We start from the raw sequence: 25137 nt of genomic DNA on the forward strand, positions 1-25137 counted from the left end.
TAATTTTTTTAAATTTCTACATAAAATATAATAAATAATTCAATTTTTATTCTACATTTTACAAACTATCTTAATACATTTCAACTCATCTCTAAATCTAAGCATTTTGGCACACCCTTGCGTACGAAATGTGACCTGGCAAAATAAAAACGTTGCGTTTTACATTTTGGTGTGGGATTAATCTTTGAGTTTCACGCCTTCTCTCCCATTCCTCCATAGCCGAACCTTCCATTCATTCTCTTCTTCTCCAATTGACTGAAACACATCCTGTAGCATCCCCTTCTCTTCTCTTCCATTCTAACACTCTTCTTGCAAGCTCCTATAGTCTTTGCCACTTAAACCCTAGTCGGTCTTTGGATTAAAATCTAGAAATTTACAGACTCAAAAAACGGAAAGCATGATCTGAAACCCAGAAACTGGGAAATATCTATTTTGTATTTGACTTTTACATTTTTATTATTATTATGATCTTTTTCCCCTTTTAGGTTTTGATTTTGGAATAAATATTAGTTTCTTGTTGTATGATTTGGGTATACTTTACTTATACAAGAAGAAGAAAGGACGTGAGCAGAGGAGGAATGGTGGGGTTTGGTGTTGATGGGATTTCAGAAATGAGAGTGGCATTGTTGATCAGATTATTACAACCCGTAATCCCAAAACCACGAACAAAATGAGTGAAAATAAGATAGCAAATCTGAGAAGGTTAGGAATCTTTTTACAAACATGTGGTCGACATTTTGGAAATGAGCATTGGGCCAGAGAGTCAATTTAGAGGGCATTGTTTCTTCGGCTATGGTGGCAAGCACAACAAAAGTTCCATGGGTGATAAAGGGAGGGATGACTTTATGAAATTATTCAGACTTTAGGTTGTTTTCATGAACGACTTTATGAAATTTAGCTAGCATGAGAGAGAGAGAGAGAGAGTATGGGTCTTGACTCTTGATCACATGTTTCACGGGTGATCCATTGAACTTGGATCATCAGAGTTATGTTTAGAACCTAAAATCATCTTAAATCATTTTAACTCATTATTATAATTTTTTTAAATTTTAACACAGAATATAATAAATAATTTAACTTTTTCAAATCTCAAAATAATAATAATAATAATAATAATAAATAATAATATTCTAATAATATTTTATCATCTCAATTCAATTCAATTCAACTCAATTCAATTCAATATCAAAATGAAGACAATGTGAACTTGACTCATCGAGTTATTCTCTATACACAATTCTTCCACTAAAATTTCAACCCATTAATTTCCTTCCACCCCATTTTCAGTCTCTCCTCTCCTTTTCCTTCTCGGAAGTTATAACAAAGTTCAACATGTGCATGCATATATACATTGAATGCACCAATCGGCTATATTTTATGGACATCATTTTTAAAATGTTACAGACTCAAAAAATTACATAAAAGTAAATTCATAAAATTTCATATGATTCATTAGATTTATTTTATGAGAAAATTAACTTTACAATCTACCAGACCACATCAAGATGCATTACTTTGTGGCCCGAGTTTGCATTTATGTAATCTCTTTGTAACTAAAATATTTCTCTATTTTTTATAATTCAGCTCTTAAAATTGGAAGTTGGATTTGCAAAACTTCTTAGATTTGATCCAAGCCAGCTGACATGGTAGGTACCATGGATTCCACCCCTTGCCAAGCTATGTTCACTCCAAACATTTCAAAAACTGCTGCGCATGCTTTGCTTGCAGCTCCTACGTACAGTAGATAATAAAGTACTAATTCCACCCTTAATAGAATATAGTCGTTTTTATTCATAAAATCCAAAGTCTCATCAAAATGTTGCTCATAATATAATGCACACAAATCAAGGTCTCACAGCAAATGTCGTTTGCTCACAAGGAAAATAGCTAGGCACCAATCTCTTCACTAATTAACTAATTTCTTATTTTGGCCGAAGCTCAATGCCATGGACCACAAGGCCAGACTTCTCGTGAAGGACTTGAACCTCCTTCAAGCACATCTCGACCTCGCCATGATTATCACCGTGGCCGCCAGTGAAGAATTCTCCAATCTCAATCTCCATCCACATATCCTCTCTCTTGATTGGAAGTCGACCATCCTGTCGGTTAATTTGTAATAATTCCTCATTTGATCGTTGTTCCTGTGTACCCAACCACAGTCTTGGATTCAAATAAGCATTGATAGCATCACCTCCTTCCTCCTCGTTTTCCAGTCTAATGGATACTTTCACAGGGTTGTGAAACCCATAGAAACCATCCACCATGGAGTAGATAAAGTATGCCCCATACTTTGTTCTTGGGGAAAGGATTTCTGTCTCAATTCTGCCTTTTATGTCAAGCCAAGAAACCTTTCTAAGAAGAGCTACTTCCGAGAATCTGCACATTTTAGACACCATTGCTATAAATAACAAATAGGGTAAAAAAGCATGCAGTACTCAAGCAAACAGAGAGATGAAGAGAGACCTAGACTTGGGTAGAACCGGTGACTCAGTTGAGGGAATCCATTCCCAGTGTTGTGGAGTTTCTCCAGATCCCCATATAATAGTTAACTCCCTCGCTGCCAGCATCAAAGATTTCTTTCCACTCAATTCATCTATTTGGACACTGATCTGTTCAATCATAGACACAGACAGAGATTACAAAACAAAAAGAAAAGTCTAGAGATGTTAAGACAAGCGGTAGTGATTTCACATAGTATTAGACCTATCTCTTTCCATCAGTTTAAACTGTTGGAATAAGTGATAATTTCAGAGTTTTAGAGCAGATTTTCTGAATTCGAATGCCGGCTATACACTTGTTCAATTAATTAAATATTCAACATAGTTGGCCCACTTACAGAGGGAGATCTGGCTCACATGTGCGGGAGAGTGTTAAGACATATATAAATGATTAAATCTATATCTTCCCATCAGTTTAACTTTTGGGCACAAGCGATGATTTCACAGGAGTAAATCACAACCAAAGAACAAAGGTCAAAGGTGCTTGCTATTAACAGAATATATGACAAATTACTATGTGAAAAATATGTTTTGAACTTCAAGAACAAAGATAGCATTAAAAACTACCTTTAAAAATTATTGGGACTGTAAAAACTTCAAACCAGAAAGTATAGCCACTTTAAAAAGCACTAGGAAATTAATCTATCTGAACTTGGAACAAGTTCTCCAAGCTAACCATTTCAGTCTCACAACATGTACTAATCCATCTTTAGGGCATATCTTGGAGCAAAAACAATATAGAAAAACAGCCCTGAATTCCTAGCTTACAGCAAGTAAACATAACTAGGTAAACATGACAGGGTAAAGATAACTGTGCATATATCATCATTCTTTCTAATATTTGAATGCCGATAAATGTCTTGAATGCGAACCTCTTTTCCCATTGGATACTTGGCAACACTTAGAGGTCTATGGTATGCTATTCTTGATTTCACCGATTGAATGATTTTTTCGATAAATTCTGACTCGTCCCTATCAATACAAAGAGAAGAAAAGTCAAAAAGACTTCTCAAAGTATAAGCATGCATGAATTATATGATGTATTTAATAAAAGAAAACAGAGAGAAGATTTAGATTTGTATTTTTTTTCCATGTTCTTCTGTTTCTCCAATATACTTTTTGTGAAATTAATGAGGTAATTAATCAAAATGTTTTGTATGGCACCATATCTTCACCAATCAGCACCCTCTCAGATCCTGGATAAAATATCAAAAGGATATATATATATATATATATATATATATATATAGGGGCATAGCTCATAGCAAGTACCTGTTCCCTAAATTGAACCCGGACAAGTTGGCTACTTCTTCTAAAGCTGCCTTCCACTTCAACATCTTCACGTTATCCTTGAGCTGATCTCCAAGTTTATCAAATGATTTTCCAAAATCCCCTTTTTGATTTCTAACTTCCGATGGATCTACACAGTAAAAAACTGGTAGAACAATTTGTTTCCTCACTTGTTTACAATCGAGGATTTTCAATAGCTCGTTCAAACACCATCTTGATTCTGCATAATTTTTAGAGAGTACAACGATAGAAATCCTTGATCCTTCAATAGCTTTGAAAAGTGCTGGCGAGATTTCCTCTCCTCTTTCAAGATCTCTGTCTATGTATGTGTTGATTTTCTTTTTAACCAAACCATGGTACAGATGAGAAATAAACTTTTGGCGAACATCTTCACCTCTAAAGCTCAAGAATACATCATGATTCCATGGACGGATGGAAGAAGAAGAGTCTAAGAAAGAGGAAGAAGCTCCATCAATGGCCATGGAAGAAGTCATCCTCTCTGTAAGCGTAATCACCATTTACCAGAGATGTCCATTTATTGAAAAGTTGGAAAAAGAAAGGAGCAAAAGTCATTCCTACACAGGATGTGTACATCAATGATAGAGAGTCAGTCAAGAAAGTAGGCATGTGTCATCATTGTTGCTATTAAGGTTGATTCTTGTGGAATTTGGATATCGCAGAGCATGGCGAGCGCGAGCAGGAGATGGTCATATCCTTCCTTCCATGTTAAAAGTAAGTCAAGAATAAACTGACGCTGCCAATATATTAGACTTTTCCATATTAAAAGTCGACTTTTCTCTGTCTTACAACTTGCTTGGCAATATGTCTCGTCTTGCAACTTCTCACAATTTTCCCTTTCAGCATCATCCAAACTTAAAAAAAAAAATTTAATTTTAAATCTTTAATTTTTTTATCTAATAATTTTTCAAATATAAAATACTATACAACTTTCTCTAAGTTTCAAACAAAATACAAAAAAAATAAAAAAAAATGTAAAAAAAAAAAAATACAACTTTTATAAATTTTAAAATAAAAATAATATTAAATAATTTTATTCAAATAATTTTATAATATTTTTATTCAATTTTTTATCTTTCATTTTCCAAAACCTAATAAAACATCTCTAACTTAAACAATTTCACTGCTATTAACAGAATTTTCACAATTTCTTATGATTTCATCTCATTATCCAACCATTCCTTAATCTTGTGCCATCAATTGATACAAAATTAACTTCAAATAACAATTCAAGTGTATGTTTAGGATTACGGTAGAAAAATTACTTATAATTTCAAAGCTTATAATTTATAGATTAAATAATAAGTTTAATTATTAAAAAATTATTTACTGTTTGATAATCATATATTCAAATATATTACATTTTTTTTTAAAAAAAATTTAAAAAATGCTTTCTGATGTAAAAATGACAATCATTTAATTTTTTAAAGATTATAGTCATATCCTTAAAAGTTTTAAAGTTGTAATTATCTCAAAGTTATATAGGAATTTTCGTCTATTGACATTCTTTTAAAAATTTAAAATGCATTCTGGATTACCCAGAAAAGCACAATGTTTTTCCTCAAATGTAGTTTTTAGCTTATTTGAGATTAAAAAGTATTTTGATATGTAACACCAAAACAATCAGATTTTTCTATTAAATAGCAGCTTTTAAAGACTATTTAAGCACTTTTTAAAACTTCTAACGCAAGCCCAAACATACCCTAAAGCATTGTGTACAAGTACTTTGATCAAACTGAGATTTAATTTGTTGGCTACTTTCATGCAGGGGTGGCAAATCGTGTGTCGTTTCAAGTCATCAATATTTGACTATATAAGTAAACTCGAACCCGACTCGTTAAGCTAAATGTATTTAATAGTTAATTAGAAATAGATCAACATGACACGACTCATTTATATTCGTTTAATGTAAATTGGTTGAACTAACACACATAATCAATATAATTTCACATAAAATTTAAAATATATATTTATTACTAGCCACAATATCTTTAAAAAAATAAGACTACTTATTAACAAAAACATATTAGTATTTTTCAAACAAACCCTATAATAACAAATGTGAGCATAGGGCTAAAATTATAATCTCAATAATAAAAATATAAGTGTACTAACATATACCAAGATTACAACTCAACAAAAAAAAAATAGTAATTTTGAAATAAAATCTAAACGGGTCCTCGTTTTGACTCAACCCAATCACATTAAACCCAAATATACTAATCTTATATCGTATTCGTGTTAGATTCATGGGTTATGTTACATATTGTCACCCTTACTTTCATGTAGTACTTACTTCCAATGTTTTTACTGCCAACCTTGAGCACTTAAAATTTTCAATATATATTCCTTTTTCTTAATCACCCACTACAATAAATTTGACTTTTAGAGATGTATATCTATTTTAGACAAAATTTATTTTCATCCAAACAAGTGATCTTTTGGGATGAAATTTAAGGCTCCGTTTGGTTATGCAGTTCAGGTGAGATGAGATGAAATATTTTAAATAGTAAAAAAATTTTTGAATTAAGATTAAATGAAATAGTTTGCAAAAAAAACGTGTGTTTAGATAATAAGATGAGATTAGATAATTTTTAATTTTTTAAATGTGAGAAAGGTGTGGACCCAATGTTGATTAGAGAACCGAAAGTGCACATTTATGTACTGTTTACGCACTATTGACACAATATTTATTGTCAATTTTCACTGTTTATACACTATTTACCGTACAGTTTATTTACTATTCATGTCGACTTTGCACTGTTTACACATTGTTTACTATAGTGTATTGGGGTACGGAAAACTACTAAGAGCATTGGCAATGGCCTAGGCCATTGCCAACGCCAAATCTAAATTTTACCTTTTTTTGTCACAAAATCCCTACATTGAACTAGCCAAAGTCATATTTCTTAATTTTGAGCTACAGTAAATTTCACCTCCTAGCCATATTTGGCAACACACTGTTGAAGGACCAAAAGGAGTTTTTTTATTCTTTCCCTCCCCCTCCCTCCCCCTTTCCTACGTATTTTTCCACTTTCCCCCGTATTCTCTTTTGTTTCAAAAGGCCATCGCCCCTGTCCCTCTTCTCTCAGTTTTCTCTCTTCCACAATCTTCTTCGATCGATTGTCTCTTCGTTCCTGGGTCCAAAAATTCTTGAGTCCCTTTCCTTGTTGCTTCCCGTCGACTGTGAGATTCTCTCTCTCTCTCTCTCTCTCTCTCTGTGCTTGGTTCAAGAACATTCAGAATAACCCCTACGGTATGAGCTTTGTGCGATTGATTTAGGAAATTATATTTTTGTGCGGTTGATTTAGGGAATCTGACTCTAGAGACCCTGAGAATTTTATGGATATGTTTTCGTTATTTTTTTCTCTTTTCCAACAATGGAGGTTGATAAATTTAGATCAAAGTAATTGTTGATTTTCTGGAAGTGAAAACAGAAGGACATTTCTTTAAATTGTTGTTCCCCTTTCTTAGTTGTCTTTTCCAGTATTTTTTTCTTTATACTGGAAAAGAGAACATGGTTTTGATGTTCACAAAAAGCTACTTATGTGAAGAATTTAACAATAGATAATGGAAACTCTGAAATTAGTTTCTCATGCTTTTTTTAATTTGTATGTAGTTCAAATCAACATTATCAAGCTTTGTCTACTGCCTGGGGAAAGTCATTGTTTTGGAAGTAATAGGGAGATGAAGTCATAAATATCCATTGCTCAGATTAGACCTCTTTATATCGACACACATGGCACCAGTACTTAATCAATTAACATTTTAACCCCTTTTATATATGGGAATGTTCATCTCTTATATCATTTGAATACTCTTAATGTTAATATGATAAAAAAATAATATAGGGTTTTTTGCATATCCATTGAAACTACATTAGTTCATAATGAAAACCATCTGCCATATTTGATACTAAAGGTTTCACTGTCCTCATATGAGAATAATAAAGCACAAGTATCAAATTGTGTTGGATCGATTGTAATTGGCTTTTCTTTTCTTTTTCTTCTCCATGCTCCGTGCCCAAACTTGGCTTTCTTATCTAAGTTTATGAAATTGTCTTATTATGATTCTTATTTGATTCTTATATAGGGCATACAAGCAGGCCTTAGAGGTATGTCCCACCGTTCCCTTGTTCACCCATTTATCTATTCTATTTTCACCTTTTTTTTTTTTAATGTTTGTTAGGTATAGGAACTCTTTTGGTTTGTAATTTGGGTAGATACTTGTTCATTTCATCTTCATAATTGTTTCTTTTGGTTTAATATTTAGAAATATTATGAACATTTTTTAGGCTTGAATGAAAGATAGTTAGTTTAACTCATTGCTTTTCCATGACGCATGAAAAAAAAAAGCTTTGGTTTGTTCTATTTGTTACTTGAATTTGCAATTTTTTTTTTTTATAAAGGTAGAAATCCCTGTAGCCCCTAATTTGGAGAAATCATCTGCTACAACATCATAATTAGGCAACAACACCATAATATCGATCTTATATAATATGATACGCACCTACCTAGCTATATATAACTCAAACGTACGTATGTGTCAACCCAAGTTTGAGTTTTACTACTCTCTTATAAAGATATTAGCTAGACTATATATAGAATTTTATTCATTAATTTAAAGATGACAAGACCTTAGTTTCTACATCAGGAAATTCTATTTGTACCCAATATAACAACTCTTGTTTCAAAGCCATCAACTCTGTGAAGGTGTTAGTGCCAACCCCAAAATAGAGAGAAAAGCCACAAATAAAAGCATCATTGTTAGAATGAAGAATACCTCCACAAATAAAAGCATCATTTTTTGAAGTAAATCTCCTAAGCTATGATGGCTTAACATATGCATTAATTTAGAAAAGCTAGCTTGTAATCTTATGAACTAACAATATTCCTATAGATTTGTAGATTGAGAAGGCTAAAATTTTGTATAAAGAGAAGGAGAAGGGTAACTTTACAATGGAGCATTGTTGGTGTCTTCTGAGACACCAACCAAAATGGCAGCAACACATCTCTATCCTTGGGATGAGAAGAATGCCACAAGGTGAAGTTGTTGTTGACACGGTGGAGGAGAACATGGAGGTTTTTGCTGAGAGACCTCTAGACAAAAAAGCTAAGAAAGAAAGGGAGAGGAAGTCAAAGTCGATGGAAGGCAAAGAGTCTGAGATCAACATTTTCTTAGCTAAAGTGACTGAGGATAGAGCCACGACCATGGAAGAGCAGTGAAATGCTGCGTTGAAGGCAGACCAAAAAAGCGAGAAAATATTTGAACAAAATAAGAAGTTTGAACTAGAGAAGAAGAAATATGAAGGCAAGATGATAATGCTAGATCTACGTGGTATGAATGCCATGCAACAAGAATATTTCTGTAATATTCAACTAGCAATTTTTGAGGAATCGAAGTTTCATTCCGGAGGTAGATCTAACTCTCATTCGACACCATATTATGTAGATATCTAACTTCTAATATTTATAGAACAAAATTTTTTAAGAATTTAGTGGCTACCCAGCCACATGTGTGGTGGATAAATGTGGCTGGGTAGCAACTAAATTCGTGCACTGTAGATATTATCTTTGTTGGTAATTTGTGGACTGTTTTGGTAACTTTTCTGACTCTTTTGGTATATATAGAGGTATTTATATGGACTGTTGGTATTTATTTGTGGGACTCTTTTGTATTTACACTAAGTTTGGGACTGTGTTGCCACCCTTGGGACTGTGTTGCTGGACTTGAATGGGATTGTGTTGATATTTATTTGTGTGACACTTTTGTATGAGACTCATTTGTATGGGACTGTGTGGCTGGTTTGTGTATGGTTATGTTTTAGTATACAAGGATACATACTCCACTCATGCATTACTTTTTTTTTTATAGGTTACTCCACTGATGCATTACTATGGAGATGCATAGCATGAAACAAATAAAGAGAGCATTTAGCACATGTTTGGGATCCTTGTTTTCTCCCTTTCATTTACTACGGAGATGCTTTGGGTTGCTTTGGCAGAGAGTTTCCCATATCTAGTCTGCCATGACAGCATTGTTGGTTATTTGTTTTTACTTCACATTTATGTCCAGTTTTCAGGTTCTTCTTCTATATTGCACTTTGGAACTTTTATATTTTTTGTTGATGAAAAATAATAGGTTGAAGAAAAAAATTAGTTGGGAAACAATAATTTAAGTATTTATGTAAATTATTAATTAACATATGGTTGGTGTAACTGTAAAATATGAAAAAAAAAATTAAAAAATAATATTATATTATTATTTTGACTAATCGAATGGCTAGTCTAATGTGGATTCACCTAGCTAAAGGTTAAGGCTGTAGCCAAAACTTGAAATTCTAACTAAAATTTGAACTTGGCAATGGCTCATTGCCAATGCTCTAAACAAACGGGGTTTATATGTAATAGTTAAAAAATTAGAAATGCTATAGGGCGGTCCGGCTGTTAAGCCTGGAATAGCAACCCTCCAATCAAACACTGACACGTAGACAAAAATACAATAAACCCTTTAGACCTCACCACACAGAATCACGACCTATTCCCTTACATAATCGGTTTCCAGGTTCCACCTCACATCTCTTTTCTTCTCTTCGTCCACTTCCAGCCCGCCTCTCGCTGTGCCACCAAGCCTGCCGCCCACCGACCAAGACTTGAGCACCACCATCGGACACCAACCAAGGTTCCACCACCATCATCTAATTCCAACGCCGAAGCAAGTTACATGTTTCCACCACCAAATTTCGGCCACCACCGAAGTAAGTTACGGGGTTCCATGGCTGAGGAAGGTGACTTTGGTGTTGCTCAAGTAATTTCGGACCTCCCCAGTCGGCAACTTACTATTTTGCACCACCCCAGTCGGCATGCATATTGATTACCCTATATGTGCTTGACTAAATGTCAATGAGAAACATCTCAGCTTATTAAACTCATGATTCCAACTTATTAAACATCTCAGCTTCTAAAATCTGTGATGCGGCTGCTAGTGTTATGTAATTGTGATGAACAAATTTTTTGGTGTCTGCGACTGCTAGTGTTATGTAATCAATCCATGATTAATTATAGAATAAAATCAATCAAACAATAATATGAGCAAATAATATAATAATGTATCTCTTTAAGGGAACGACCTCATGTGGAGAGAGATTGGAAAAAAGAAATTATAAATTGAATAAAACGATGCCAGGTCCGAAAATGCATACAAGAGCTTAGAAGAATGTGATCAACAGAAAATAGGGCAATGATTCTTTCATGTTTTTTCTTTTGCCTTCCTATATGGACCAGAACTTGGATGAAATTTAGAAGAGTACTTCTACTCATCTGCCCTTCTTCCTCCAACACCACACATAGGTGGTGACATGGCTTTTTTTTTTTTTTTTCCCTATAAGTAAATCGCACATTTTACCCTCATCTATATCCCAGTATTCATTTCGAATTTTTTTTCTCCTCCCCCGCGTTGTGCTCACCTTGGTCCTTTTGACCACCGTCTGGCGCCGCCTACAAAGTTGACTGACCGAACAAACTCATACCCAAGTTTTACACTCGTCCTCTTCCTTGTGCCCGCCTTCGCCCCTTCGACAACCTGAATATACTATAGTCTATAGAAGACTATTAATCAACAACACAAACGTTCCTCATTACCAAGGGGCATTAGCCACTTCTACAAACAAAAGTTCAAGCTTGTCGGCAGTCACATCTAGATTCTCAATCTCGGTATAAAGGCTATTCATTTTCTCTTTTGCTTCTAGAAGTTTTGTCTCCAGAGCTTTTATCTCCTTGTCTGCATGAGCTCGTTCAACTATATCTTCTTTATAACTCTTTTATTTAAGTGAAATATTCATAAGCTGCTCTAGCCGTGCAAGCAGGAAACCCACATTCATGCCAAACACCTCAAAGGCCTACAAAGAAAAATTATCTTGTGAAGTGCAAATCTTAAAGGCTCTAAAGGCATAGAAAATGTTAATAGTCTCAGAAATTATTCCAGTAGCTAATTTACAGTTAAGACCCTCAAGGAGATGGTCATGAAGAAACACTTTCTGACTGCAACACAACAGTACTTGGTCAGAAGGAACTTTGGGAGCTCAGAGTTTATAACTAAACCAATGAGTCTGAGATTGGAGATGGGAGGAGTCGATATCTGAGGAGAGACAGAGAGTGAGAGATGGGAGGGAAGTGAGATGAGAGACGGGAGGGAAGTGAGTCTAAGATGAGACACGCGGAGAGGAGTCGAGATCTGAGGGGAATTGAGGAGGAAAAAAGGATATGCGTGAGAATAGGATATGAAGGGAAGGGGTGTAAAACCGTGACGTGGCGACCAGACCGGGTTTGCCACGTCACGTTGTGTGGTGTTGGTAAAACGGACTGGCCTAGGAGTAGATTTATTCAATTTAGAAAACAAAAATAGAGTTAGTTAATGGTATATTAAAAAAAATAGAGGTTAATGATATATTTTTTGGGTTGGAAAACCCTGAAATCAACTTTTACCCTGTACCATGTAAGAGCATGGCTCACCAAATTCGCTTTTAAATGGGTAAAAAAAAGTCATAAAATGCAAACTATATCAAGCTCCTCAAAAAGCAATTGTGCTTGTGTGAGAGAAACGTTTGTTTAATGCAGGTCTGTAGGGGGTTTGTCAGGTTACTGGTTCATGCGATTGTAGTAATCCTATTCATAAGCTATTATCCAAAATGAAGAGACGAAAAAGAAAGAACGAGGAATAAAAATGATGGGACTCTTGGGGATTACTAATTTATTACTAGTTTGAAATGTGGCTTTATGTGCAGAGTATTTATTTTGGGGTCATCTTAATTAGAGAGTTTGAATTTATATTTGGAGAATATGTTATGATTTATTATGATTATATATATATTTAAATTAATAAAAAAAAATTATGATCTTCTTCAGAGTTAATATCTTAATAATCCTAAAATGCAAGTCTTCAGAGTTCCTACAATGCAAGTCTCAAATCATGCTGGTTTTATGATTGAGGCTTGAGGAAACTTTCAGTTTGAACTTATGTAACAATGTTATGCATAATATGTAATTCAGTGTGTAAGTAAGTGTGCATATGTCTTTGGCACCAAATGTTATGCACAATATGTAATTCAGTGTGTAAGTAAGTGTGCTTATGTCTTTGGCTTGAAAATTATGTATTGTTATTACTTACAAATTAAGGAGTTGGTGCTTATTTAAAAGCCCCTATTTGTATTGAGATAAAATTAAAATTTTTTTACATTAGTTATGCAGCCCCTGTTATTGATCCTATTTGTATTGAGATACCGAAATAGTGTACAAAATTAATTGTAATATGATTGGAAGGAAATACAATTACAATGAAGGGGCAAAAGTGATTCACAAACTTGCAAATATATAGTTGCTAAAAGTTTGGTGTCCAAATACACAGCTAAAATACACAACAAACCCAAAATAGTAGTACAATTGTTCTCAGCTAATCTTCACATTTTGATTACAATCAGTTGTCCAAAAGTTTAAGAGAGCACTGCCCGTCATACACTAATATTTTTGGGATACATAACAATTACAACAAAAAGGGCAATAAACAACAACCACGGTGTCAACAACACTTTTAAAGTTCCCTTATACTTTTTCTCCATCGCTTTATATTTGGCTTGTTCAATCAACTGATCTTCATGAAGTAACTCCTCATTCATTTGTTGAGCTACCTCCATCATGAACTTGCAGCATGAGTTTTGTTCACTTTCAAGATCAATCCATTGAAAAAAGTCACATTTTTTATTGATCTTATAGTTTGCGCAATTGTAAAACCTTTGCCAAAACTATTATCCCAGCAAGAGATTCGGCACTTCGATGGAGTGCCATAGTAGCAAAGTGGCCTGTCCAATTATGTTTTCTCTTTCCATCTTGAAGTCCACGCACTTGAACCGGAATGAGAACACCAACTTGTCATTTGCTGAAAAATATGGAAGAAAGTAAGCATATAAGGGACAAAAACAACAAATTTGAAAAAGTGATCAATAAATTAATTGCCTAAAACTACTACATCACAAGCTGGCATATAACAGACAAAATTACTAGCACTATTCAGATCATTGCCAGCAGGAATCCCCAGCCCAAAATTTTAAGAAAGTGTAAGTTATTAGAAAAACTAATAACAAGTTTGGAGTCCCAATTCAGAATGTACATGGCCAACAATGTGTCCAATGAAGTTGATAGACACATCTCACACAACAAATAAAAAGAGCATGCAGAGTATTATGACACAAGACATTATTGACCACAATCACATTATTCATGACTCCCACAATTCCACATAGATCATGCCATGCATCGATAGGGGCTTAATGACCACAAGTGCAGCTTGTGCATGTGCAGTTTGCACCGCACTTGCACTTACTTGCACTTGCCATCCTGCTCGGCTGCTGCTGGAGAATCCATGACAATAGTGTCTATGTAGCTGCATGACAAGATATATATAAAGGAGGCTACTTCCAATGGATCTACTTCGTAAAAGATTGGTAGAAAAATTTGTTTCATCACTTGTTTACAATCGAGGATTTTCAATAGCTCGTTCAAACACCATCTTGATTCTGCATAATTTTTAGAGAGTACAACGATAGAAATCCTTGATTCTTCAATAGCTTTGAAAAGTGTTGCCGAGATTTCCTCTCCTCTTTCAAGATCTTTGTCTATGTATGTGTTGATTTTCCTTTTATCCAAACTTTTGGCGAACATCTTCACCTCTAAAGTTTAAGAATACATCATGATTCCATGGACGGATGGAAGAAGAGTCTAAGAAAGAGGAAGAAGCTCCATGAATGGCCATGGAAGAAGTCATCCTCTCTGTAAGCATAATCACCATTTACCAAAGATGTCCATTTATAGAGAAGTTGGAAAAAGAAAGAAGAGCAACAGTCTACGCCGGATAGGTACACTGATTATAGAGAGTCGGTCAAAGAAAGTAGGGAAACTATGTCTGGTACTGTTGCCTAAATCGTTGATCAATTTTCTACGGAGAAGATGGGGTTACGAATGTATCCCATAAATTGATGTGGTACTATAACAAGTCCCTTTTTTTCTTTTTTTTTTCTTTTCTTTATTTCTCTTCCGCCGCGCCCCAGACCCTCTTCTTCATTTCCCTTCCCAGAGCCCCTCAGACAGAGATTTAGAGGGAATCCCTCGTTGCCCAGTCCCATGAAGAAGATGAAAAAGATACTGAGATAAATAAGCAAACTAATAATGGCTCTCACAAGCAACAGCTCCTTTATTCCCACCGAATCCTTTGTTCAAGCCCATTCTTCTCTCCTATGGTTCTCACAAGCAGCAGCTCCTTGATTCTCACAAGAATGCACTCTAGCTTTCCTTCTCCAGTGCAGTGATTGTGTCGAGAGCTTCAAGGAATTCAATGCCAACAATACCCATGAAACGTTCAGAATCATCCTCCAAATGGGTGATCTTTTAGGCAACATTTTGAATGTTGAGTTGAGTTGAGTTGAAATGAAAGTTAAAAATTGAATAAAATATTGTAAGAATATTAATTTTTTAATATTATTATTATTTTAGAATTTGAAAAAGTTGAATTATTTATTATATTTTGTGTTGAAATTTGAGAAAGTTGTAATGATTAGATAAATCTATCTCAACTCATGTCAACTCATCATTACAATTTTATCAAATTCTAATATAAAATATAATAAACAATTCAATTTTTTCAAATCTCAAAATAGTAATAATATTAAAAAATAATATTCTAACAATATTTTAACATCTCAACTCAACTCAACTCAATATCTATTAATGTTAAATTCAGAGGTCAAATGCCTGTTATCAAAGTTGAGTCTTGTGGAATTTAGATATCACAGACCATGATGAGCAAGGAGATAGGTATGTCTCATCTCTCATGGCTGTACAAAAATAAAGTACAAGGGGACAAGCACGAAAAAAAAAGGCAGGTTTGAGAGGTGATATGAGAATTTTATGTTTTATTTGAAAGTTTAAAATATTATGTTTTAATATTATTATTGTGTTGGGATTTGAAAAAATTGAATTATTTATTATATTTTGTATAGAATTTTGAAAATTGTGTAATGATGAGATGATATGAGAATTTTGTGTCTCATCCCACCCCCAACTCAAATTCAACTTTTTGAAATTCCAAAATAATAATATTAAAAAATAATATTCTAACAATATTTTATCATCTTAACTCAACTCAACTCAACTCAGATATCCAAACGCAGCCTAACTTACTTGCCGACGGAAGGAAGGGGATGATGAAGTGGAAAGGAACGGGAAAACACTAAGAACGACGGGCAAGGTTTGGCAATATCTCGTCTTACAACTTCCCACGATTTTCTTTTCAACATCGTTCGAATGTAAAATATTTCTTAATTTCTAATTTCTAATTTTTTTCTCTAATAATTATCTCTTTTTTCTATTCATTTAATAATTATCTAAATATAAACAGAAAAGTCTTCTGATCGGTACATCTATTTTTGGGTTGAAAACAACCTCCAATAGGAGCTGGCCACGTAGCCCACTCATTTCACTAATAATGGGACGCAACGCATCGAAGCAAAAAACAAAAAGCACCAAAGCACCCTCGTCTCACCCTCACCCTCGTTGAACTCTCCTGAAGCCCCCCTATCTCTCTCTCACCCTTGTCTCTCTCTTCTAAAGTAAACGGGTAGCAAGTCAGACGAGCCTCGTCTCTCTCTCACCCTTGTCTCTCTCTCTCTCATCCTCATTAAATCTGCAGCCATGAAAATGGTGTAAACTAAAGGAAGTCGATTGTGGCTCATAGAGAAAATAGAAATGAGCATGGATGGTGTTCCAACGCTGTTAGCAATGACACAAAGCCGTGGGCACGGTGGCATACATGGACATGGAAATCAGTGCTTGCTATCTTTTTGTTGGATGCTCTAGTTTAAGAAACCAAAAACAGGACTGGGCGAGGTTCCTTTGCTCAAGGTGAGGCTTGCGTGGTGGTTCCTGGTGGCGTAGTTTTGGAGGTTGGTGGAGGAGGCTTTAGCGGTAATGGTGTAAGGAGGTTGGTGGTTGCTGTGGAAGAGGCTCACAGTTTGTTCAAGATGGTGCAAGGCAAAACCATGCATGGAGATGATGGTCTCGCGAGGTTGTGTTGTAATCCATGGTAGCATGGTGGAAGGGAGGAATTACTTCATTTCCAGGAAGAGCAAGGTAGCAGTTTCTAGTGCTGTAAAATTTTGTGTGAACATAAGCAATGGTTGGAATTAGGGATGATAAACGGTTCGGTTGGACCGAACGGACCGACTGTTTCGGTTCGGACTGAGACTGAGACCGGTCAGTCTCAGTTCAAGTTTTAGAGGATCGAAAAGTTTTAGTCCGGTCCACAGTTTAGGGTTTTTCGGATCGAACCGGACCGAATAAAAAATCAGAATAAAAATAAAAAATATTTTATATATATTTTTTATATAATAATTGTACAATTAACAATATAAAATTTTAAATATGTTATTAATACTTATTAATATTCTATAAATTAATAATATTTTATATATATCTTCATCTAACCTATCACTATTAACAATATAAAATTTTAAATATGTTATTAACACTTGTTAATATTCTATGAATTAACTAATATATAATATCAATTAGTTAATTATATAGTAAATATATAAATTAATAATATAACTTTCATCTAATTTATTATCATTGACCATATAAAATATTTTTTTATTGAGTTTGTTACATAATTTATATTAATAACTCACTTAATTTAATTTAGTATCTTCAATAAAAAAATTTAATTATTTAAAAAAAAAATAGGTCGGACCATGTCTGACTTGGATCAAATTTATCATAGTTGTTGAATCAAAAGCCTAGGGTCATATTTATAAAGGGAGGCGCTTCAAACCGCCCTCAGTGTGAATCCAAAATTTATACCTTCCAGTAAGTAACGGACATGTAAGTTGTGTATCTTATTTAGCATAGAACAGATACGAGGAAATAACCTCCCATACGAAGCTTCTCTCCACCCATCAGTCTCTGAAAGTGGCGTCTAAGCCGCAAATACGGCAAGCAAGTTACTATTTTTCATCCCCCAAACTTCATACGATAAAAGCCCCTATTTAGTGCAGCGTAAGATTGAGATAGTGAGATAGATAGCTAGCTAGTTGCTTGAGCTTTTGGGCTGAGATAACTGAAAAGAAGTCATCCCAACTAGGGTTGTAAATTTAAACTGGAAAACCGGAACCAGACCGGTTGGTCCGATTTTAAACTGGTCCGATCCGGAACCGGTTCCTATATTATGAAAACCGGCCAGATCCGGTCTGGTTTCGATTCCATAATTTTCAGGACCGGATCGGACCGAACCGGACCGGTTGAAAAAATATATATAAAAATTAATTTTATATATTATATAAAATATTTATATATATAAGTTTTATATATAATATATAATTATATATTAAATTTTTATATATAATATATATAATAATTATATATCATATATGAAATAATTTCATATTATAAATTATAAATTATAACATAAAATGTTAATTTTAAATATTAACATTTGAAATTTACTTGATCATATGTTATTAATATAATTATATATAAGATAATATTATTATAATTTATAAAATAAAAGTTTAATCTTAAAGATGAAAATTTAATTGACCATATGCTTTAAACATAATATATATATTAAATTATTAATAATATTTTATCATAAGAAATAACATTTTATTATATATTTTTTACATTTAAAAAAAAACAGAAAAACCGGACTGGACTGGACCGAAAACCGATAAAATCGGAGGTACCGGTTTAGGAAGATAACCAGGACGTAATCAGTTTTAAAAAATACAAAATCGGTGTATACCGGTTCAATGCTAAATTTTATCTAAAACCGGACCGAACCGGACCGGTTACACCACTAATCCCAACAATAGAGAGAGATCAGTTCTACAAAGCCAGCATGCACTCAAAGAAAACATAGAGAAGCGTCCCTAATTCCTTTTTCTTACATGACATCAAAAAAAGGAATCTCAAGCTTATAACTGCAACAACATACTCTGCATTTTTTTTTTTTTGGCCCAAATTTAACAAAACTGAACTGAGACATTAATCATACTTGTAGTTTAGAAAACAAGTAAGCCTTTCCAACTAAGACTAAAACCAAACACTTGGTGGGCAAAATAAAACACACCATCCAATCCCCGTCCTTTTGCTCCCCCCACCTCCATTTTGCAACCAACCAACCAAAAACTCAAAGTCAGTGCAAAAATAATAAAAATCAAGGTTCACGAATACATATAATAAGTTTGAATATTCATTACACACGATCAATCTTAGCTAACCCCAAAATATACAAATGTAGATCGAAATCTGGGTGAATATCTACATATATAACAATCAAAGCCTTTCGTGTCTACTTTTACAATATAATCCAGAGCGAAGACGTGAATCTTGTTTTAAACAGAACCAAACACGTAGTATAGAAATCAACGATTGTTGTTCGTTTCTCAGAATGCTCAAAGCTTCAGCCTCCAGGCAATGGGTACAACATATCGCTTCTGCCGAATTCCCCACTCCTACCACACATTCTCCGAATCACTCCGTTTTATAGGGCTTAAATCATGACCTGCTCACCAAATACTAAACAATATCTCTCATTTCCTTGACCTCATGCATTTTTTTCGTTGGAGAGTGGCTTACTCCATACTAGAGTACGGCCTCGAGCCAGTTACGACCTCGCTGAGTGAGGAATAACCCATGAGACGATGAAGTGGTGAGCTTGATCTTGGCACGATTTCAGAGGATAATTTCTCTGCTTTGGACATGTTGGAGGAAAGCCCAGCTGATTCAAACGTTTCCACTGAATTCTTATGCTTGTTTTGTGACCGTTTCCCGCTAAAGAAGGGGGAAGGACTCGCGCTGAGGATGGGGGAAGGGTGCCTTTTCCCTTCCCAAAACGGTGCGGTTTTCAAAATTTAATGAAACACATCGTTTCATTAAACTGGTCTGCATATGCAGTTTCACTTGAGACTGCAAAAGGAATTTATCAAGAACTAAATAAAAATATTATAAAATTAAAATTTTATATGAATATAATTATTTAATGTTATTTTTATTTTAAAATTTTAAAATTTATATTTTTTATATTTTCTTTGAAAGTTTAAAAAAGTTGAATAGTATTTTATATTGAGTTCCACTTTGGGGTGATCATGTCCGTTTTAGCCTTTAGATTAGTAGTCAATAAGATTTTGACATGTCAGCAATACACTATAACACAATGAGGATGACTACATCAGAACACTAAAATACCCTACATCTTTCCCTTCTATTTTGCTACTCGTTGATATCTCCCATCGCCGCCCAGCCATCCCATGCCAGGAGCCCGACACCACAGCCACAGCCATTCCAACGCCAACGGAAAGCAGCCCAACGCAACCGTCCAATCCAACGCTGCAACCATAGCCACCACGCAGTCGTGCGTCTGACACCATCCACATGTAGAAACACAACCTCGCGAGACCACCATCTCCATGCATGATTCTACCTTGCACCATCCTGAACAAACCGTGAGCCTCTTCTGCGGCAACCACCAACCTCCTTGCACCATTACTACTAAAGCCTCCTCCACCAACCTCCATAACCATGCCACCAGGAACCACCACGCAAGCCTCACCATGCGCAATCAAAGTCACCTCACCTCGCCCAACCCTATTTTTGGTTTCTCAAAACAGAGCATCTGATGAAAAGATAGCAAGCACCGATTTCCATGCCCATGTGTTCCATCGTGCCCACGGCTTTGTGTCGTTGCGAACAGCGTTGGAGCACCATCCATACTCATTTCTCTGTGAGCCACCATCGACTTCCTTCAGTTCACGCCATTTTCATGGCTGTAGATTTGATGAGGATGAGAGAGAGAGAGAGAGAGAGAGAGACGAGAGTCATCTGACTTGCTACCTGTTTACTTCAGGAGAGAGAGACAAGGGTGAGAAAGAGAGAGGGGGGCTTCAGGAGAGTTCGACGAGGGTGAGAGTCAGACGAGGGTGCTTCGGTGCTTCTTTTTTTTTTTTTTGCTTTGATGCGTTGCGTCCCATTATTAGTGAAATGGGTGGGCTATGTGGCCAGCTCCTATTGGAGGTTGTTTTCTGCCCAAAAATAGATGTATTGATCATAAGGTTTTCCCTTTTATATTTAGATAATTATTAAATGAATAGAAAAAAAACAGATAATTATTAGATAAAAAAATTAGAAATTAGAAATTAAAAAATATTTTACGTTCAAATGATGTTGAAAAGAAAATCGTGGAAAATTGTAAGACGACATATTGCCAAACCCAACCCGTCATTCTTTGTTTTTATGACTAAAACCCAAAACTTTAAAAACTATTACAACTTTCTCAAATTCTCATACAAAATAAAATAAATAATTCAACTTTTTTAAATCTCAAAACAAAAATAATATTAAAAAATATATTCTAACAATATTTTATTCAAAATTTTAACTTTAATCTCAACTTATCTCATCTCATCTTATCTCTAAAAACAAACGAGATAAAAAATTGGTGTCGTATTTCGATGGATCTACACCGTAAAAAATTGGTAGAACAATTTGTTTCATCGCTTCTTTACCATTGATGATTTTCAATAGCTTGTTCAAGGAGCTCATCTCTAAGTCAAATGATGTTTTTTTTTAAAAAAAAAGAAAAGTCAAATGATTCTCCAAAATCTCCTTTTTGATGTCTTACTTCGATGGATCTACGCCATAAAAAATTGGTAGAACAATTTGTTTCATCGCTTTTTTACCATCAATGATTTTCAATAGCTTGTTCAAAGAGCTCACCTCTAAGTGAAATGATTTTTTTTTAAATAAAAAAGTCAAATGATTCTCCAAAATCTCCTTTTTGATGTCTTACTTCGATGGATCTACATCATAAAAAATTGGGAGAACAATTTGTTTCATCGCTTCTTTACCATCAGTGATTTTCAGTAGCTTGTTCAAAGAGCTTATCTCTAAGTCAAATGATGTTTTTTAAAAAATAAATAAATAAGTTCAAATGATTCTCCAAAATCTCTTTTTTGATGTCGTACTTCGATGGATCTTATCCATTAAAAAATTGGTAGAACAATTTGTTTCATCACTTCTTTACCATCGATAATTTTCAATTGCTTGGTCAAACACCATTTTGATTCTGCATAGTTTTAGAGACTACAATGATAAAAATTCTTGATCCTCCAATAGCATTGAAAAGTGCTGTTGAGATTTCCTCTCCCCTTTCAAGATCTATGTAAGTGTTGATTTTCCTTTTATCCAAAGCATGGTATAAATGATGAACAAACTTTTGGCGAACATCTTCACCTCTAAAGTTCAAGAATATATCATGATTCCATGGATGGATGGAAGAAGAAAGTCTAAGAAAGAGGAAGAAGCTCCATGAAAAGCCATGGAAGAAGTCATTCTCTGTGTAAGCAAAATTACCATTCACCAGAGATGTCCAATTACAGAGAAGCCGGAGAAAGGAAGAAGAGCTGTGATACCCCATATGATAAGGATAAGGGTAGGTAGAGTGATACCTCATATGATAAGGGTAAGGGTACGTGCTGTATGAGATCTCACATTACTTGGAAATGAGAAATTCTTGCTCTTTACAAGATTCCAATGAGACTCCAATTGTATCACTGACTAGTCTTTTTAGAGTATAGACCATGTGGTTTGGGTCTTTCATTGGGGCGTTACAAATGGTGTCAGAGTCTATCATAACTATAAATGTAGGACTTAAGCCGTGCCACCTACGATAGACTGGCCTGACGAGGACGTCAAGAATTTAAGGGTGGTGTGATACTCCATATGATAAGGATAATGGTAGGTGGTGTATGAGATCCAAATTACCTAGGAATGAAAAGTTCTTACTCTTTATAAGGTTCCAATGAGACTCCAATTGTATCATTGACTAGTCCTTTCAGAGTATAGGCCATATGGTTTAGGTCGTCCATTGGGGCATTACAAATGGTGTCAGAGCCTATCCCAACTAAAAATATAGGACTTGAGCTGTGCCACCTACAACAGACTGGCCTGACGAGGACGTCGAAAATTTAAGAGGTGTAGTAGATTGTGATACCCCATATGATAAGGATAATGGTAGATTATGTGATACCCCATATGATAATGAGATCCCACATTGTTTGGGAATGAGAAGTTTTTGCTCTTTATAAAGTTTTAATGAGACTCCAATTGTATCATTGACTAATCTTTTTAGAGTATAGCTTATATGGTTTAGGTCTTCTATTAGGACGTTACAAGAACAATAGTCATTCCTACAAGGATAGTGCAAGTTTGTAGGAGTGTCAAATCGTGTTAACAGATCGTGTCGTGTCAAGGCATATATATTATACTATATGGATCAACCCGAACACGACACGTTAAGCTTATCGTGTCAAAATTTAAAATCCTAATACAACACATTAACATAACGAGTAGTGTCGTATCAACCCATTAATGAATACTACGAAATATGTTAACACGTCCCGACCCGATCAACATGTTTATGTAAATAGATTGAACAAACCCGAAATTAACCTGTTTGACCTCATTAAATTTAGCATAATTTTATATAAATATTAAAATCACAATATCTATAAAAAAATATAAAACTAACTACAATTCAAAAATTAAAATCCACACAATAAAAATATCAAAATTAAAATCCCAACAATTTTACTTTTAGCTATAAGGGTATAATTGTAACTTTAACTTTTATAACAGGTCAAAACAGGTTGAACTATTATCAACCCGTTAAACAATCGTATTTGTATTGTATTAACGAATGTGTTACATATTATCATCCCTATTAATTTATCTTGTAGCTTGACATGGAGTTTCAGAGCTTTATCATTCAGGTCTGCATATCTCCTATATCTCTATAATTTAGGAAAAATTATAGGGTTTTGAACAAAAACTCTTTCCCCATCTCAATTCCCATTTTACGGTTAGGGTTTACGGTATGTACAGGAATTTTCCATATTTGGGGAACGACTGTACATCCCATCATTCTCAACAGTTCTTCTAGAGATAGTCGGGGTGCGCAATCGGTGGGGAGTCAGCTGATGTCAGCCATTATATTTAGAAAAAAAAATATGAAATCAACGAAATCTGAAAGAAGAGATTTGAGTTGGCTTCATGTGGTCTTAGCTTGTTCTTCAAACAGAGCTTGTTTTTCACATCTTGTGTTGGCTTCGTGTGGTCTTCGGCTTGGTCTTCAACCAGAGATTCAAAGCTTGTTCTTCACATCCGCCTTCGTGCGCTCAAACTTGTGAGCTTCATGCTTTTGACTTTTTGACCCAGCTTTTGTGCCCATGGCCTATGGATTTCCTCAGGTTTGCTCAGGACCAATTTTCCTTTTGGATTCGTCTTGTTTTGGCCCCTGGAGATCTTCTCCAGATTCAAAGTGTCAAAAACCCATTAATTTTGCATTACAAATGAGAGAAAAGTAGTTCAAAGAGGAGAGGAACAACATGATCTTTATTTTTGTTCGAGACCAAACCTTTTTCTCTGTGGAAAACTGCAATTTAAAAACTCTTCAAAGAATAATTTACCTTTTCCCAAACTAATTTATCAATAACATTAGAGTATTATGTTTTTCTTAAAAAAAAAAAAAAAACTATCTTCATGGCTCGGAAGATGTGGGGAAGACGAGGGAGAGGTAGCGTTTTGTGGTCTTCGTGTGGGTCGTCGTGTGGGAAGAAGAGGAGCTTGGTGGCTAGGAAGATGTGGGGAAGACGAGGGAGAGGCAGAGCTTCGTGGTCTTCGATTTCGTGGGGTTTTGATTTCGTGGGGAAGACAAAGGGAAGGAGATTGGAGAGCTGAAGAGTTCGATTTCGTGAGAAAGTTGAAGGGAGGGATACTGGAGAGACTGAAGAGTTGGTCTGAAGAAGTGACTCGATTTCATTGGAGAAGACGAACGGAGGGAAGGCAAATGTGAAACACATCATTTTATCACTATATCAAACGAATCGTTTCATTTCCACGAGGGCAACGACTCCCCCATAGTTACGCAACCTGACTGCCTTAAGCATTTTTCCATTTCCAAACCCCATTCAGTTTCCCCTTCATCCCACATCTTTTTCGCTCTCGGTTAGCCCCTCCCTTGCAACGCAGCACCAACAATTGCAGCCTCTCCATTGGCAATTTTTGTAAGTCTTTTCTGTCGTATGTTTCTCTCTTCCCTCATTTTCTTCTATTTTTCTTTTCCTATCTCTCTCATTCTCTGTTTCTCTCTTCCCCTTTTTCTTCCTCTTGACGCCATGATCAAGTCTGTGAGAGATGTTTGCCTACAACTCTCTCTCTGCATCGGCGAGCCC

At 34.9% G+C, this 25137-nt stretch overlaps 1 protein-coding gene across 2 annotated transcripts in view; it reads right to left on the reverse strand.

Moving 5' to 3' along the window:
• Positions 1–1759: 1759 nt before the first annotated feature.
• LOC109016387 (protein PHLOEM PROTEIN 2-LIKE A8-like) overlaps positions 1760–25137 on the reverse strand; it is a 44982-nt gene continuing 21604 nt past the window's right edge. The window contains exons 1-4 of one of the 2 annotated variants that reach the window (XM_018952913.2): positions 3771–4342; positions 3371–3470; positions 2464–2609; positions 1760–2376 (exon numbers count right to left, since the gene is read on the reverse strand). In XM_018952913.2, coding sequence (XP_018808458.2) covers positions 1923–2376; positions 2464–2609; positions 3371–3470; positions 3771–4306 — 1236 coding nt within the window. In that variant the 5' untranslated portion in view covers positions 4307–4342 and the 3' untranslated portion in view covers positions 1760–1922. Of the gene's footprint in view, positions 2377–2463; positions 2610–3370; positions 3471–3770; positions 4343–25137 lie in introns of those variants that run through there. The other variant, XM_035691337.1, reaches the window with a different exon arrangement.

The sequence above is a fragment of the Juglans regia genome, chromosome 6, assembly GCF_001411555.2.
Source record: "Juglans regia cultivar Chandler chromosome 6, Walnut 2.0, whole genome shotgun sequence".
Taxonomy (NCBI): Eukaryota; Viridiplantae; Streptophyta; class Magnoliopsida; order Fagales; family Juglandaceae; genus Juglans; species Juglans regia.